Source organism: Notothenia coriiceps, unplaced genomic scaffold (assembly GCF_000735185.1).
Source record: "Notothenia coriiceps isolate Sejong01 unplaced genomic scaffold, NC01 NC01_scaffold00020313, whole genome shotgun sequence".
In the NCBI taxonomy this organism is placed as follows: domain Eukaryota; kingdom Metazoa; phylum Chordata; class Actinopteri; order Perciformes; family Nototheniidae; genus Notothenia; species Notothenia coriiceps.
The window spans coordinates 81,207-100,953 of NW_011353014.1; the positions used below are offsets into that span (position 1 = coordinate 81,207).

Below are 19,747 nucleotides of genomic sequence, written 5' to 3' on the forward strand. Positions count from 1 at the left end.
CACACACACACACACCACAACAACACACACACACAACACACACACACACACACACACACACACACACACACTTCCGTTGTGATGTCCCCTATTCTGTATTTCGCACGGTTGACAATATAAAAGCTTCCTGGACAGACAATGGGCCCTTCTTCCTGAAAGTGCTGTATTATGATTAGCCTCTGTCCGTCTGTTTCACTTCTCATATTCACTCACACACTGAAATCACACACACAAACACACACACACCACACACACACGACACTACACATTTCACAAACACACACACACACACACAAATTTCCGCTGGAATGCCATCTTTCCCTTTGTTTGTGACATTGATACTAAAAACCCTTCAGAAAAATAAACAATTGCTTAAAGGCTGGACATGAATCATGGCACACAAAAACCCACGTTTGCACCGCATGAGATAATTTAACATACATTTATCGTGCAATCGCCAAACAAGCTTGCCACTGTGTAGTCCTGATTATCTCAACATTTATATTTTAAAATGTACATAAATACTAACTACATTGCAATCATATTAGATCCAGATTAGTTGTTCTGTCCTATTGCATCACAATAAAATGAGCAACAGTCAATCATGATTACATCACCCTGTGTTAAGCTTAGTTGTCAAGATGTGCGTGTTTTAGTTTTGATAGTTAGGGCATGTATACTGTCGGTGTGATTCTGTTAAGTGGTAAGTGTTGACATTCTAAAATACATGTTCCCGGTGGATTTGATTTTCTCCATTAGCTCTGTGGTGTCTGTGTCTAACACATGAGTGGTAGTAATGCACAGGTACATTTTCAGATGTTCTGCCAGTGGACGCACCTCATTGGGAAACTCCGGTCACACATACAAGCCCCTGAAAACAGTAAAGCGGCAGTACAGAGGGGGGGGGAGAAGCAGAGGAGACGGGGAAATTACGCATAGACACTACAGTGTGAAGGAGGTAGTATGAAAGAACCGAGTTCATAAAAGATAAAGATGTGAAGATTAATGATTTAGAGACTCAGGCGGACAAGACTGGAGAAGATGGAAGAGAAAAAGACAGGTGTTTATGGAAAGATAAAAAAACTAAAGAAAGACAAGAAAGAAGATGAGACAAATGAGGACCAGGGTAGTTTAAATGGAAAAGCACTTCTTGTCATCAAGGCCTGAAGCTCAAGAAATTTATACCCGCCCCAGATCCACTCATTGGTAATATTGGATTAGGCATAACCAAAAAGACACACACCACAGCCCACCACACATGCACAGATGCACACCATGTGTCTCCACTAATATTCACACACAAAAACTTTGTTCAGAAACCCAAACAGTGAAGTGCATACTGGAGCACACATGGAGAATTTCCTCATGGTCAACTTACGAAGGTATGTCCCTATTTTAGCCAACCTCTGCCCCTCTCCCCGTCCCCAAGGGCATGTTTCCCAAAAAGTTCCCGGGTCAACTCAGCCCACAGCAATGTTATTACTCCTCAAATCTCAAATCATTATAAGTGACTCGCAAGTCTACTATAGATTGGTCCGTTAGTGCTATGTGTGAGATGTTTACTGCAGTTAAATATCATATAGAAATTCCAAGTCATAATTGATTTGTAACCCAATACAGTAAACAGCAGTATGCATATACAGTCATTAAAAAACACAGTCAAGGCAGACAAAATAGTTGGGCAGGCACCAGAATACACAGTACCAGACAGCAGCAGGCAGACATCAGCTACATTCTGGAAAGGTTGTCTGGTGGTTAATCTGTGTTATTCTCACATGGACCATGGACCTTAAATAGTTAGTTAAGTTTGTATTTCCTCTATACAGACTAAGGCCGCCCCGTCCACACGAGACAACCGCTAACGTTCTTTATCGCATAGACGGTTCGTCCACAGAAGCCAAAACTGGAAGCGCGGATTCGGAGCCCCGAAAAAACGATACACTTTGAAACCGGCTCCCAAAGTGGGTTAAGTCTGGAGACCAAACGCTTGCGGCTCCGTGTGTACACCCTATACGATAATTTCCTGAAACTATGACGCCATAGCCCGGCCTCGCACCTCTCCTGCTCACCCCTGCGTCATTGCTGATGCGTTTCGCCAACAACAACAACAATGGTGGATCACAGGGTTGCGTTCGTGCTCCAGACGCTACTGACCATGATACAGATTTTAGTGCAAAATCTACAGCTCCTCTACCACAACCATCAGCAACAATAATAATATAATAATAATCGTCATCGGTCTTATTCGCTGCTTTTAGTGTATTTTGTACAGCGCCACCTACAGGCCCGGCATATGTACTACAGCGTCTTCAGCTTTTTCGAGCGGTTTTGTGTGGACGGACACGTTTCTTGAGCCGATTCCGTGTGGACAGAAGACTTTTTTGAAATCGACTTTGGTTCGAAATCTGTTTCGTCTCTGTTTCCGTGTGGACGGGGCCTAATTCCAAGCCTGCTCTTTGGGTGGGTTGTTGGTGCAGGTTCCTGGTAGACATGGATTAAAAGCTTTAAAGGAATAGTTTGATATTTGTTTTCTTTACAAGATGAGAAAATGAGTATGTGTCTTTGTCGCATTCATGCTGAAACTAGATTACCACGACTCTACTGGTAGCCTCGCTGGCACCCCATGTCATTTTTACACATATAACATGTCGAATAAAAAGGTTAAGAGACAGGACATTTAGACAGAGCAAGACTGGTTGTTGGGAGTCAACTAGTTCAGGAGGCAGAGCAACAACTGATCAAATTGTTGGTCGCTCTACCTACATATCACACTGTCCTTGGGCAAGATATAAAACTCCAAATTGCCTCCGATTAGCTAATAAATCATTACTGTCCAGATATCAGAGTGGAATCAATTTCTCATCCTACTATCGACAAGGAAATAAATAACACTATTTTTTGTAAGATTTTAAACTATACCCTCAAGGATATGTAGTTACTTTGAATTGGGATCAGCAGAGTAGCCTGCCAAACAGTGGATTGCTGTGTGGCACTTTTGACCAATTTCAAGATTGATTCTTCAAATTATTTGGGGTTTTAAAGTATTCTGGAGTCAACATTTGTACACAACCAACTTTGCGGGACTTTATCCTTTTCTACAGACCAAGTAGTATGTTTCCTTGCTGAGTTAGCATGGCGCAGTGCTCAGTCAAATAAGGTAGTGTTGGAGTTAAGCTTGAGGCTTTCCTATCATTAGCTAGATTGGTGGCCTTTTGCTTGGTGACCTATTATCATATTGTGTTGGTGTTTATGTAGGGATGGCTGTGGTTCGACAAATTTGGTTTCATAATCTCCGATATATTGTGTTGTGGACAGACGTTATATTCTAAGACAGGCTCAGAATCATAGTCATTCCCAATTTTGAGGAATGTAGCTCATTCCATGGAAATTAGGATAATGTATATGTACTGGTGTCTTTGACAACTTGCTGACAAGGAGTTGGCTGAACGGTTCTGAGCTGTAATTCAGAAACAAAGTTAAGTAAGGCAAAGTGTTGTTGAACAAAGGGGGAAAAAAGTCCAGAGGGGCTTTGAGTGTTTTCTCTCTCTTCTCCTGTTTGGCCTGTGTGTGTTTCTGTGTGTGTCCACCGTGTCTTTGCTTTATGGAGAGCAGTCAGATCAGATAATCTCTTTCACTGGCTCCTCTCCTGTTTCTCACATTATCATCCATTATCCCTCCATCTTTCTTCTCCTCCTTTCAGACCCTTTGTCATCTCTAGCCGACTCCCCCCTTCTGTCTGCCCATCTAACTCCCCGTCTAAGAAAAACTCTCACATTCTGCTGTACAATAATATCTCCCATGTGCACTCATTCTCTGTGTCCTTTATATGCACACCTGTTTACTACCTTGCTTTGTTTCTGTTTCTCACACACACACACACACACGGCACGCACGCACGCATGCACACACACACACACACACACACACACACACACACACACACACACACACACACACACACACATACGCACTCTTTCTATGTCCCTCTTACTTCTTGGTAGGAAACAATGCACAGGAATTGGGTGTGCAGGGTGTGGAGGGAGGTAAAGTTGCTTTTCAGAGATGTCAGGGACATCCTGTTACACACACACACACAAACATGCACACACAGACACACAAAGAGGATGTTGGCTGGACAATGGATAGGTCTCAGGAGTTTTAGTGTGGAAAGGGGCCCTTCCATACCTTGCTTTCCACTCCTTACACAATATTCCCTGCTCAGTAGTTAAAGAGTTTCTTTCCAGCCTGTTATACAGTATATCTAGTTTTATAACACTTAGTATTTCAATAGCACTTATTCCACTGGATGACATATTCAAATGACTTTAACATGCCTTAAGGTCCTTAAGGACCTCGATTAAGGTAACGCAACATCAGACTTCTTCTACACACTACGGGTGTGTGTTTGAATTCAGGGCAGGTGAATGCGTCTTTGTGTGCAGGGCTAGGGGAAGCAAAGAGTCAGAAGTGCAACCACGGGGTGAAGAGTTCAGAGAGAGAGAACAAGAAAAAAACAAAGAGGGAGAATAATGCACAGGAACAATAAATGCTTCTGAATATTACAAAAAATAGAAACAAATGTTTGTGTGCATTGCGAAACTATGCCAGACATCAGCCATGTCACTCATAGCTTTCATAAACTTGAAAGTCAAAGACGTCCCAGTAAAAAGGTTTTAAATTATTAAAAGGGAATCAGTTTCTATTAAGGGAACATTGAGGCTCATATCTGAAAAGCAGCAACAATTTGATATTTTGAAGGAGATTTTTATCAAGCAAAAAAAAGCCAAACATTTATAGACCACATTCTTAATTGTGATGATTTGCTGCTCTCCTTTGTCATTTATTATGATGAATTAAATATATTTAGGTTGTGAACTGGTGGTGATGCAGTGCAAGCAATGCATATTTTTGGGCTTCAATGATAAGCGTTTTTTATTGAACTTTTTACGTTACATAGCTTCAAACATGATCAATTAATGGTGTAAATAATCTGCAGGTTATTTTTTTATTTCATCCGTAATTTGAACAGCATAAAATTAGAGGTGGAGAGTAGAACAACTTTGATAAATGCAGATAAATGACTAAATACATTTTTTTCTCAAATCTATTCAAAGGTTGTGCAGCAAACAAGGTGATGGAAAAGCTGTATTAGGCAACACTCAACATTTATGTGTTGTTTTGTTAGCTTAAGAAATAAATACTTTTTCTCACGCACTCTACGGTCACAATGTTTCACATGCTGCATTTTTCCCATGGTTCCCAGTTTGGCCCTGTGTTAGCTTGAGGCACCAAGATAAGAGTGGAAACTTGGGTAGAGAGTAATTCCAGCACATGGGGAGCAAAACACATGGTCGTGAGGTTTTATTGCCTTTATTTAAAACATCCGCCGTGTGCAAGAGTGCCACATGGAGATGAATGGAGTCGGAGAGGCAGAGATGAGGAGAGAAAAGGAGGGGAGGAGCGATAGCAGTGCCAGGTGCTATTGTCCTGTCTGTCAGTTGCTGGAGGGGCAGAACAAAGAAACTGGTGGGCTGTGGCGTATCACATGTCCGTCTCACTCTTTACTCTGTTATTCACTCACACACTCAGTACATTCACTCTGGGAGATGTTTGACTCCTTTGCATTTGTCTTGTCTCCCATCCCCCACTCTATCTTTGTGAGTCTTGATTTTGTACCCCAAATCAACCCCCCTACTACTTCTCTTGTTTGTCCTCTCCAGATTCGAACTCCATTACTGAGCAGCAGGTGGGATTGGAGCAGGTGGAAGGCAGCCCTATAGGTGCAGGACAAAAAGAAAGGCAGGAGGAGACCCCCGACTACTCCCAGGTAAGGAGGTCACTGCAAGGCCAGCACATCCCACACCTGTCCCTTGGCGCCAGGGAGGGGGGGGATAGAGAGCAATGGGGGGAGCGACACACCTGTCCCCTGGGGAACTCGCCATTGGAGGAATAAGGGACGAGCTTAAGAGAAATGGGGGATAGACGGTATAGAAACACACTTGACCCCTGACCTTTTAAAGAGATTTGAAAGGGCATGTGTGCCTTTTTGATGTGAAGACAAAGAAATAGAAAATAGCGTATTTTTTTAATCTCATAGCAGATCTTTCGCAAGATACATCTTTAATGTGAGCGTGCATTGTCTTTTAGCCTTAGTTCTTCCACTGACGATCAGCAGCTGCTGCAATATCCAATTGCTCGATGGCTTCTGTCATCAGCAGGCCACCCAGCTACATATCATGGAAAGCTTCATATGACAAAATGTTTAGCCAAATGAGACCATTGTTATGGTAACATATCAGTGCTAGGAGAGTCATACACTGGTCCTCTGCTTTTTGTCATAATAGAACTTTGAAACATTTTCTGTCAGCCTTTTGGAAGTTTAACTGATGATTGGCCTATAGAAGGGGGCTTATTTAAATAGAAATGCCTTAGCTCTACAAATGCCAACTCATACAAAGGGTTATAGGTAATCTCTTCTCTCTCTCCTTCTTTCCTTCACTTCTCATCTATTCTTCACTCTGTGCTAAAGTCTGTAAAAATCTTTGTGGGAGAATTTTCCCCTGTAAAGTTAAGGGAACATTTGTTGCTTCCAGAAACAGTCCAATAAAAACAGACCTCAGCCTCACTCTCTGTCGTCTCTTGCTTTCGCTCTCGCTCACTTTCTATCCCCCAGCCCCTTGTCATCGCTTTTAACCATACTGACCATTGTGCCTCTGATTCCCAAATGCTGATATCCAGTGTCGCACAGAAATGCAGAATTACTTCTTACAAAGATTGTCAAAATTCACTAAAACCTACCATCTTCACATGGGTTTATGTTAATATAATGATCTCCAGGAGAAGTCCATGTGTCACAGTGAACTTTCTCTGAGGAACATATTTCATTTGTGTTTACAAACTAAAGAATATCAAGGACATAATGTTTGATCTAATGTAGCTTCATTGTTGAAAATGTGGGGCATCATTTCCTTGTGAAAACTGAGGTATTTTAAGCTGTTCAGAGTAGTAAGTAACAAAGTCATAAACTCTATAATTAAAAGAAAATCAGCAGCACTGATATGAACTGTCTTGAATGCATTTCTTCCATATTGTTCTTTATACTAATTTATACATGGATAACAGAAAAGTAACATCTCTGTTTAATCACAGACTGGTTTATTGTGAGCTGTTTGAGGATTACTACTTTGCTATCTGGTCTTTCTGTGAGGATCAGTGGAGTCTTTCTCATGTTAATCCAGTGATTCCTGACACTCTATTAGCAGGCCTGGATCAGACCGGACACCTACCTCCGAGTTGATTAGTCAGGCCTTTTGTTCAGCTGGCATTACATGTGTTTGATGAGAAAAGCTCCTGCATTGTGACTTGTTTGTTTGTATGTGTGTCTTCTCTCAGTGACAGAAATAGAGCCCTCTTGTGGTACGTTGGTCTTTTCCATTCTTTCCTCACTTTCTCCATCCCCTTTGGCATCAATTCTCACTGGGTGTTTTTCTGATAGGTCATGTCGATTCTCTAGAAACTCGGTGTGTTTTTTTTCATGGGTGAGATAAAAGAAAGATAGATCATACTCACAAATTAAAACAATTTGGAACAACAACATGCTTTATGTTTGCAGGATATGAAAACGTTTCTGCTATCCCTTTCTTAAAGGATTCTTTGAAATGTCTTCACTTTGCACAACATGTTTAACTTAAAAGACCAGTGTGTATGATTCAATGGCATCTAGTGGTCAGGTTGAACATTGTAACCAACTAAATACGCCTCTGCTCACCCCTCCCTGTGGCACTACAGTACAGTACAGTGTACGGCGGATTTTGGCTTATGAAAAACTGTGAAGCTACAGACAGTACTGTTTTGTTTGAAAAATGGCGGACTCTGCTAAAGTGGACTCGCTCCCTTTGTAGATACGATCAGCTCATTCTAAGATATCGAAAACACAACGATTCTTAAATTGAACGTAACAATTGTTTCTGTAATTAAATCTAGCTGTCCCGCTAAATATAGCTATCTTCAACACAGGTGGTGTTATCCTACACTGTCTACACAACTGTTTGATTGGCAGATAACATGGATGCTCAGCTATTTGTTGACAGGATGCAGTCACACATTAACCTTTGACTTCTGCCACTGGCCAGCTAAAACCTTTTGACCTCATGCTTTGTTATTTCTTTTGTTTTTTCCTTTTCTCTTTCCCCTTGTTTTGCTTCCAAATGGAAAAAGTGAAAGTTTCCCCAGATGGTGGTGACTGTAGAATATATGGTTTGTATTTTATTATTCTTCTACATACCATATGTCAATTTTGGCAAAAATAAATCAGCGCTTTTTGCAGCAGTCATCCTCAATCACTCACTTCCCAGAGTGTGTGTATCAGTCTCAGCACTGCAACACTCTTTAGGTTGTAAGTCTTTGTCCTTTTGCCCTCTTTATGTTTCCTCTTCCATTTTTCCAGCTGTTAATCCATTTCTGCCCTCATTGTCGAAGTCTGTTCTTCACGCAGTGGATGTTCTGTCCGAGAAGATTGATATTTGTTTGACACAAATCTCTTATAATGGTGTCAACTACCGTAAAACATTCAGAAGTTTTCTACACAATGTTTGGCCACCATATGGTTCTACTTTAGCCTCCCTGTATAAATGTGGGCAGTACCAGCACATGAGTTTCTTTATCAAAGCTAACATATTCCAAGTTTATTTGCATCTCACCTCTACTCAAAGTCCATTACACCTCATTCGTAGCTGAAAACAAGACAATTTCTACAATGAATGGCCATCTGGTTACATTTAATTGAGGTGTGTGTGGTTTTCGGCTCACATTACAACACCTTAAAACCGAACTTTAACCTTATTGATGGATTGTTCTGGTGCTTTGGTTTTGTGAGTGCCGACTTGCTCTCAAATGGATTTGTTTCTGTAAACATTGTCAAACCTACTTAGCTTTTTATATTTAAATCAAATAAAAATAAAATCTATATATTAAAAAATAAACTATTGAGTATAGTTAATACATTTGAGCACCGTTCAGAGCCAAATACGTCTAACCTTAGCTAGTCTATGCGCATAAACTTGAAGCCATTTACTCTACATTAAAACAACATTGTAGACAGCTGTATTGATTCAAATAGATGACAAACGACTTAATAACGCTTTCTGTCTAGGCACCATGTAATTCCAGAACTTATTATTTGCTTCAATCTAGACAAAAACATCCATTGTTTTGTTTTTTTGACATTTATTTTAAAAAAGGGTAAAAGGTTCACCCAAATTTCTCAGAGAAGTATGATGGCATTTTTTTCCTCCAACCTCCCCTCCAATAGATTACATCTCCCAGTCTGCAGGGTCAATCTGTCTTTATATTGTTTATACTAGGTGTGTGCATTTATCAGCGTGTTGGTGTAAAGGCTGTGTCAGGAATAAAAAACATTAAATTACAGAGATTAAATGTTTTTGTGTGTGTTTTTGTGTGCCTACATTTGATGTTAGTGTGGAGGTTGCATTAGTGTTCAAATAATTTGGGCTGGGAATGATTAGGCACCGAGTGGGAATCCTGGAATCCAGTGGTCATAGGTTACCCCTCCACACACACGCACACACGCACATGCACACCACTACAAAAAGTGCTCCTTCCCCCAATGACCTAAAGTTTAGTTTTGTTACTCAAACTACAAACTAAAATACTTGGTGATACTCTCGAGATCTAAGAAAAACAAAAGCAAAAAGACAAGAGTGCCAACTGTTTCCATAGCGACTAATCCTCAGGCCTCCCCGTGGCAACATACACTGGGAAGGGGGGGGGTCAACAGAGGGGTCAGTGGAAAGGTCAGCAGGTCCTGGTCCTGTTTGGGGTGAAGCTAGAGGACAATGATTGAGGGGTTGACATGGAGAAGTGTAAAGCACAGGGAGAAAGACAGTGTTGAGGGGGCATCTAACACTTGTATTGTTTCTCGCTGTACATCCTGCAGTGAAAACATCCACTGACTTCGGAATAAGACGGGGAGAATGGAACATTTTACTGTCCCTCTTGAGACGGTTTATGTTTGACATCCATCTTTATGTCTTTCCATCAACACTATTTCCAATATGTTCATTTCTCTGCTTTCGGTTTCACTTCCTGCACTCTCTCAAACCCAGGTGCACTGTTGGAGCTATACCTTGATTTATGTTATTTAATAGTTAAACATTTTCTTTCTTGCCGTCTTTGTTTGTAGCAATTTATAATTGTTTATTGGAATTTTTAGATTTTTTGTTTTGTTTAATTAAAGTGGTAATTTATGCCTGGTGATGAGTGTTTATTGGAGACAGGTGGAGGTGGGTAACGCACCAGTATAGGCATACATTTTTTACCATGGCAATACAAGTAATGCGAAAGGAAAGGAACAGGGCAGGAACACCTTTGCTCTTTGTAATTTGTTGATTGGAATAAACTGCATAAACTACATTCTTGCGAGGAGATTGATTATTCCCCTGCGTAAGATTTGGTGGCTGGTGCCTCAGCTGTAGTTTTATTTTTTTAGTTAATTTTATGTTTTACTTTTTTATGTTTTTGCTGCGACATGCATAACTAAATATGATGTTTTCTTTTGAAAGGCCACTTGGAGGACACAATAGGAGCACTTTTATTTTTAATGTGAATAAAAAACAATTATGCTCCATTATCCACGCTTTAAAAACACATACAAAAAACAAATATTAGCATTGACAAAACTGGCAACCTGAGAGGCGTCAGTCCTGTTGATATACAGAAGAACATATTTTAATAGCATTTGTAATCGTGATAATTTTCCCATAATTTAAAAGACCTTATTTCAAATACAATGTTATCCATGAAAATGTAACTACAATCAAATCGCACTTTTAAAAATGTAATCTGAGCTGGGTAAAGATACTTATTTTTTGGAATCGGATTACTTAATCCTGTTAAATCATTTACCATATGTATGCACTCACTGATCCATGCAGGCCTGTTTAGCGTCATGCTATAATGCAGCAGTGTCTTTAAAGCACAGGTTTGTAGGAGGAGTTGTGACTCAAATGTATGCAGGTTACTCTTCATTTTGAACTGTAGGTGAGCGTATGCATTCAAGTCTGTGTAAGCCAAATAAAAAAGGGAAGTCATGGCTGCCATGGCTGATGTCACGGTTGCATTGGGAGTGGCGTTGAGTTTGCCTGCTGACGTTAGAAAGCACTTAAAAGAGTTTTGTCCTCTAACCTCAGGGCTCTCGAGAGCAGTTCAAGCCAGCAAAGGTTAAAAAAAGGTCTGTGGCTTCTATGATGATGAGTAAAAAATGAAATCTGTGTTGACTAAGAACACAAGTGCATCACTCTCGCACTGTGTTCAAATACTTCTCCACTTTAAACAGAACGTCTGTTCACAATACTCATGCTCCCATCAGGTGTTGACAATGTACGGCTGTCCTACTTCATACACATGACACCTAAATATGTCAGAGCAGGAGTGTTTAGTAAGAAAAATGAGTAAGGAACATGCAGATAATTCCTGTTGACTATTTAAATGAGTAATGCTGAACAGACAGCTGTGCAGATGAATCGGTTTAAGCTGTTTTGCTCTATAGACATTTACATGTTTTACTGACACATTACTAATGTGTCTATACTCTATCAACAGATTACACACTGTGTGAACAGTTAGTTTCTTGATATGTACAATATTAGTGTTACCAAACATGACTGTGTTTATGCTTTGCATCAAACATTTTGTTAGTTTAATTGACAGCTTGCATTTGAAACCCACGTTGCCATGCTAAATATTTAGCATGTTGCATCTCTATGTAACTTTTGGATCAGCTTCCAGGCTTAAGTCATAATGATGTGATCGTGGAGTGAGAGCATCTTCTAGAGGGAGAAGTGTGAACATATCCTGTGGCAGAGGATAGATTAAAAGACATCAGGTTATAAAATAACAACTCTGTTGCACTGTTGCTAAGGGAAACACACACACACACACACACACACACACACACACACACACACACACACACACACACACACACACACACACACACACACACACACACACACACAGTATACTGTACGCATACAGAGTACTGAGATACAGGGTTTTAAGTATGTCATATACACTGTTAAGATATAATGTATTTTTTTGTGTTTGTGGTTCTATGAAAGTATAAATATTTGAAGTGGCTGAAAAATAGATATTAAGGACAACATGGCTATTTATACCATTTGGTCATTGTCTGGTGATTAAATTGTACATTGAAACTCCAAATGCAACGATATTTTTAGTATCAAGTACTGACTTCCTGTAAATGGACATGTGTCTGTTGAAAGTTGGTAGATTACCACATTTGTAAACTGCATCTATGAGAGTGGAACTGCAACACATAGTCTCTGCCATGTTTTGACAACAAATACATAAAAACAGACAATAATATCTGCTTCAGGTGAAAACAGGACATGTATATTCATTGTGTATTGAAGCAATTACAGTTTGCAAAATGCTGAACATACAGAGAATGTAAGAGGTCACAAGACTAATTTGAGAAGTTTCTGTGGAAGTTTCACTACTCTCTTTCTGCTGTTAAAACGTCACACGTGAAATACATCATAACTGACATGAAACTGAGCACAGTTTCTATTTTATTTCGTTTCCTGTTCTAGTTTTCTTTTCTTTTTTATGCCCCAAGTATTGCAATTCAGCAACAGTTATTTTGAATCTTTTGCTCTACGGACTGTGTGAATAGAGAGTTCCATAAAAAGATGATCATATGCTCATTCACACTTGAAGTCGACAATGGTATTTCATCAAAACACACACACACACACACACACACACACACACACACACACACACACACACACACACACACACACACACACACACACACACACACACACACACACACACACTCTCCTTCTGTAGCTGGGAGCAATTCTCCTACTCCTGTCTTATTAGGAAGAAAGAGGATAAGTAATATGATACATGAGAGTTAATGTAGGTGTAGGTCATGGTGGCTTATCATGTGTCTGTCATCCTGAATGGGGCGCACAATCCTGCACTAAAAGTCAAAATGTAAAGTCGTTGAATGAATCCTTCCAATAATGCATGTAACTCTGCCTCCGCGGTTTAATAGTTAATCAGGTCACAAAAGTCACAATGCCTGCTTCTCAATCAAAATTGATTTTAGCTGCAGTTTCTGTCTTCACTTTTGGAATGTGCCAAATGAGGAATGTTTACGCTAGTGCTAACAGTTGAGTGTTTTGGTTTAGCTTAGTTTATAGACTATAAACAAGGTGCAACAGCTAGCCTAACTGTCAAAAGGTGACAAAAACCCATCAACTAACTTGCTCATGGAGCCTTGTTATTGCTGTGAGGTTGCAATGTTACCAGCTATGACTAAAGAAAGCCAATGTTGTGCAGTACATGAGACCAAACGTACAATACCAATGACTTGTATATAGACTCTCCTTGCACTATTTCTATCCTATTTTATTTGTACTTACTTGCACTATTTTAACTATTTTATCTGTTTTATTGTGTTGCACTGTTGGAGGAGCCTGTGACCTAAGATTTACATGTCTACACTGTAGCTATGTACAAATGACAATAAAAGAGCTTCCGTTGCTCCAAGTCTTTGTGCTAAGCTGACAGGCTCTTCGTTTGAGCTAAATAGAATGGTATCAATCTTAACGTACAACTCAAAGCGTTAAAAAAAAAAGAGCTAAACTATTGCTCTTAAGTTGATCTCTAAAGTGTGATGGAACAATTTGGGAAATCAATATTGACTTATGGTTGTTGTTTTCACTTTTGCTCACCAACAGATTTGTTTAACCCTGCATTCCTAGATCTCTGCATTTAACAGTATTATCACAACTGAAGGACTAATGTCAATAACTTACAAAACAGATACAAGTTATAATAAGGGAGTTTTTGCATTCTAACCTGTGACGTCACGACAAGTTCACAACAGGGGAATGTCTGACTTTTCAGATTCTGTGACAGCGCCCTGGGTTATTTTCCAATTTGGTCAAATTATGCGTCAGAAAGTAGCTCATGGGTTATTCAGATTGGCTTCTACTGTTGCTGTGCACTGACCCAATAATGCCTATGTTAAATCTGACATCTGGACCTAATGTTGAAAGAAGCTGCACTTAAGCAACGCAGAGACACAAAAAGAGACAGACAGAGACTTCAATGGTGAGCTACTTGTTTGATCACCCAAGGGAACAGTGGTTCAAAAATGAGGCAGATGAATGTGTGTGTGGGAAAAAGCAGAGAGGAAAGAGAAAGTGAAGGAGAAAAGGAGGTAACTGGTGAAGGTAGAGAAAGGTGAGAAGACTGGAGAGTCATCTGTGGTTCCCATGGTCCAGAGAATGAACTGCTTGTGCTCAAATGGTTGAATGTGTGTATGCGTGCACATTTGTGTGTGTGTGTCATTAGAGTCCCCCAGAGCGCTGAGACCAAAGGGGTCTCACCGTGACACCTATTATCCCCCCGAAACATGACACACCACCAGGGAGAGAGACAGAAAGAGAGAAGGTGGGGGGGGAAGCCACGTTAGACTTGTTTCTCCCTCCGTTATAGTGACCATTTGCGTCTGCATGCGCCTGCACGTGTATGTCTGTGTATGTGTGTATGAATGTTTTGGCCTTTACCAGCATCTGCTGTGTGTGTTAATGTGCACACACGGTCTGAAACTGAGACTGCTGTGTAGAGTGAGTTTATGTCTGCGCATATGAACTCCCTGTGTGCATATTTCCGTGGTAGAAGGTGAAATGTAGCAGATCCCTGCGCTGTGCCAGGTGTTTGCCTTGGCCACACTTCTAAGGCCCTGACACACATTTTACAGAGACCATAGGGAAATAGCGTTAGAGTTTGGGGGGTTGACCGTTTGGTATAAAGAGTGAGAACATTTCAAAGGAAAGGAACAAGTTTTTCCTGTGCTTTACTTTCATATGATTGTCCTAAGGTTATTAAACTGTGCAAAAGCCAGATTTTTGCACAAATCTACATTTGAATAATCCAGGCGCTAGATTTGATTCTACTCTGAACATGTTTCTACACAAAGTATATTCAAGACAATGTGTATCTCAATTACGAAGTGTTTTTCTTTTTCTTACACCAGTATGTGAATAGTCTTGGATGTGTATGCCAAATATTAAGATATTTTATGTTAAATGTCTGCATCCTCTGTAGGGCAAATGGAGTGATTGTAATGGAATTTTGCTTCTACTTAGCAATAAAAACTACAATAAAATAATGTCATTCCAGAAATGATGTCCTGGTTACTCATCTACATTCTAAGGAAATAGTCCCTATAAAATGTTTCTGACAGTGTGCTTCAGCTGTAACATCAAGTTATGTTGTAATGATCATCAAGCATTTACATAACTTGGTTAACGTGTTTATAGCCACATTTATATGTAAAGTTACAATAAGCAGAGTTTGGGCCTAAATCCTAATGAATTTCTTACACAGCATCCAAAGAGAACAACTGTTGTGCTCTGGCAAAGAGTTTAGGCTAGTAAGCTAAATACTGTTAAAGAATAGAGACGCTTGTTGTTTTTAGTTTGCAACAGGCTCTAATGTTGTGGGAGAGGTTATTGAGGATGGAATGTTGAATACCATTTTGGGGTGTGCATGCATAGTGGGTGTTTCGAGCTGCAGAGGGGAGTGGGTTTGGTATCACCCGCGGTTGTGGCAGATATCTTGTTGGAGTTGCTGGGTAGTGAAGGTTGAGGAGGCATATGGGTGCTAGAAGGCGGATTGGGGAAAATGTTCGGGTGGGTGGTGTCCGGTTTATATTACCTTAGGCAGTTTGTTTTCCGTTTTTTAAACCCTGGCTCCTCCCTTTTCTATATCCTTATCAGGTTTCCTAAAGGCTGCCAGCAACAAAGCAATAGAGAGCCAGACAGACAGAGGGGTGTAGACTGGATTCAGGGGTAAGAGCTGAGGGGGGTAAAGTGGGTCTGCAGGGAGAGGAAGGAAAAAGGAAATAAAAAGACATGGGGAGTAAAAAGGGGTTGAGAGTTGAAAAATAGGTGAGAACTTTAAATAGAAGGAGGGAAAAGTAAAGTAGAAACGGTATAAGAAGGTTGGAGTATGAAAAGGAACGAAGACCAAAGACAGAGATATGCAAAAAAGAAATTGGGGCCCATGTCTGAAAGTCAAAGTAACCCCCGTCTTTCTTTCTCTTTGTCTCTCTTTCTTTCACTAGAACCCGTCAAAATAATGGATTGTCACGCTAAATGGCCGGATACAAGAGGGCAAAGGGGTTGCCTGGGCTGGGGAGCCGGGTAGGAGGGGGTAATTGTACGAGGCAGGGGGGAGGAGGGCCGTTTGGAGAGACAAGGGGGCGGACACACTGAGGACTTGGGAATGCTTCCAAGTCAATTTATTCCTTATTATTAAGAAGCGCCGCCAAAAACAACATGAAAGACTGATTGTCATTCTGATTCTGAGATCAGGTTTTCATCAGTTTTGTTTTCCAGCTCTGAGCTCCTTTTGGTTTGGTGAAATTACTTTTAGAAAAACAGTGGTAACCCACAGAAACCTCTCTGATTGACAACAAATATTTGGGATATTTAAGGAAATGCCTTTTCAGTGGTTTGGGTCAGCGTCCAGGTCATGTCTCATTATTCAAGTGTTACATTTAAAAAATATATCTTACAGTAAATGGGGGCACATGGTTTTTGGAAAACATCACGACAGCCTTTTTTTTCTGTCAGAATTCTGGACAGCGACTTGTACTTGTATGAATTTGATTTGGCAGGCTTCTATAATTTCTTTGAACATGTACAAATGTTTTCTTTTCTTTTGCAGTATTTGAGCAGATTTTTCCTGGCCCAGCGTTACACCATGTAAGTTTGTGGATTTAGAAAAGCTTCTGGGTAATTGGCTATGAGGGTAAAATAGTGACACATGCTCTCCCCATCAGTATCAAATGAATATCTGTGTTCAATGGACAAACAATGTCCTCCTCCATAATCAACTATGGGCACTTTTCTATTGATTTTAGACAGTGTGTTTTTGCTGTTAGATTTAACACTGCCAGGTAGTTCACATTCTGGCTCTTAGGGCACTTGTGATTGCCAACCAAAGCTCCCCACCCCATAGTAGGAGCATGTGGTTATACACATTTCCACAGTTTTAAAGGCTCCATTGTCTACAGTACATTGGACATTTTTGATCACAGCGCTCCTCCAGGAATGCTTGCCAGAGCACCAAGACAACACATCAAAACACATTCTCCATGGAAAAAGATGGTATTTTGTATTAGTTTTTATTCTGGTGAATAATACATATATTTGTGAAAATGGTTTGAATGTATTGCGGACAGTAGCTGTTTAGCTCAAATCTATATATGGGTCTTGCTAAAAACAATGGCCCACACTTGTTTCTTTCTTTTTTCTTCCTCTATCTGCCTCGCAAGTCTTCAAATCGATGAGGCCCTTTGATGTATATTTGATGTATCTCAATACCCAAACGTCAAGATATCTCCATCGTATTCCTTCTGACAATACAGAATCAATAACTGACAATAAATTGATGGCCTCAAGGAGAGAAGATCTGTAGAAGAAAGAGAAATTCCCAATCAAAAGACACTCATAACGCACGGTAAAGGCGTGGTCAACAAGAGATGCCTGCTAAAATACTAGCTGCATATGGCTGTACATCAATTTTTACCAGATTTAAAACTCATACAGTGGCCTGTAAGTAAGAAAAAGCAAGCTCAAACCAATAGAGATTTTAGCCTTATAATCACTTAACATTTGATTTGGTGGATATCACATGCACATCATATTTTTCCTTTTCCTAACCCCTCCTTACTCAAACTTCAAATAATGAAAACAAAGGGGAAACCTTGGGAAAAAGAGAAAGTAAAGTCAAATGGAAAGTCCACATTTTTTTAGCCAACCAGGCAATCTGAAACCAGCTTGCATAGGACATACTATATTTGCAATATGCATCCATAAATTGAAAGCGCCAAAGCAAATATTTTCACAATGTTTTCTCAGACACTCGTCTAACAATTCTGTGGGATATATAGCATCCAAATATATTCACTGGGATGTAAAAAAGTAATGTGAATATCTAGTTCCTTTTTTTGTAAGAGATGTTTTCACAGATGTGGATGGATAATGTCTCAAAGGCACAACAAAAGAAAATCTGATTTAGAGTAGACACATATAGTAGGTATTCCCAACACTCTCGTTATAAATTCTCTGTTCGATCACAATCATCCTCCCTATCCTTCGGGCTTCTGATTTTCCCTGGTATGTTTGCATGAAAAAGCTTTTGATTTACACCCAGTCCCTTATGCTTGTGTGTGTGTTCAGTGTTTGTTTCCCCCCCCCCGGCCTCGGAGTGAATGTGCATGTTTAGGTGTGTTTGTTTCTTTGAATGTCTTTAAGCTTTTTTTGGGGTTGTGAAACAGGAAGGTGAGGCCTAACCGTGTCCCATGGTGACGTACTTTAACAATGTCTATTCTGCTTCCAGAGATTTTGTCTCACTGGAACTGTTTGGAGAATCAGCCAAGCATCGCTCTGCCATCGCCCCCCCCCCCCCCATACTCTGTTGTAGTGGGAGAAAGATGAGATGCTGCAATACCTTTATAGTAGATTGATGGTGCCTGTGGGCCTCCCTGCATTCTGAAACCAATCATGTCTCTTTGCAAAGTTTCAAACAAAGATGCAACGGCTAGCTCACACAAACACCTTGTTTGGTCTAAACCTTGGCAGAACAACACCCTGGACCTCATATCTGTTCTAACACCTTGTGACGTGTTGCTTTGCACAATTTACTGCTGTTGCTTTGCAAGATTAGGAAACAGCCCAAAAGCATTATTTTAAGAAAGCACTGCCAGCACTAAAAGATTTCCATCATTGCACTTCAATCACATTTATGGTCTTGTCAACAATCTCTGCTTGTGTTTGCCAGTGACAACATAGTCTTCTCAGAGGTCAGAAACTCTGCCTCAAGGATTTATTAATTTCTCTTTTAAAACCCAACTGTTTTAAAAATATTTCTCCAGACATTAGTTTGAATATTTTCACGAGTGCTTCATGGCAACTTACTCAAGGTTAGTTGTGTTTAAGAAGAGATGGGAAAAAATAGGTCATGGAGTAAAAGCATGGGCGTAATAAAGAATTTGACATCATCCGTATGTGCAATATCAGCCCTTCTGTCTTACTTTCTCTCAAATTACATTATGCCAACAAGACTAGAAGCCTATTGCCATGCTAGTAGAATGTAATGCTTATAAAAAAAAGAAACAACATAATAGTTGTTATGCCAATTTTGTTGCCGACACTTGGTAAAAAAAAAGAAAATGTTGCCTGAGCTGTGCTAACAGAAAACAAAACAGCTAACAAAAAATAGGATTTTAAATCAATAAAAAAATGTCCTTTGTACAGTGACCATTTCAAAAAGTAATTGACTCAGGTTCAGTTTTATGATAAAATACAAAAATACTGTCTGAGCTTAACTGTACATTGTTGCCTCAGCTGTTCTTTGAGTTGAGCTGATACTGTGCTGACTTATGCGTGTGCATATACCTACAGTTAGCAATGTTTAAATGTATGTTTCTTAAGCATGTGGACATTGGAAGGAGCTGGAGGGAATTGTATTTCTTGGAACCAGGCAGTGTCAATGGCAAGCAAAGACAAAGTGCAGAATGGACGTGGATATACTGTTGGAAGGATACACACCGGGGCCTTTTATAGACCAAGTTGTTTATATAATATGTTGGTTTTATATGGCTAGAGAGTGTATG

At 40.0% G+C, this 19,747-nt stretch overlaps 1 protein-coding gene across 1 annotated transcript in view; it reads left to right on the forward strand.

Moving 5' to 3' along the window:
- Window positions 1-5,953, forward strand: part of LOC104952664 (leucine-rich repeat-containing protein 40-like) — a 10,720-nt gene extending 4,767 nt beyond the window's left edge. The window contains exons 11-12 of the mRNA XM_010779521.1: window positions 5,264-5,274; window positions 5,721-5,953. Coding sequence (XP_010777823.1) covers window positions 5,264-5,274; window positions 5,721-5,953 — 244 coding nt within the window. The remainder of the gene's footprint in view (window positions 1-5,263; window positions 5,275-5,720) is intronic.
- The last annotated feature ends 13,794 nt before the right edge of the window (window positions 5,954-19,747 follow it).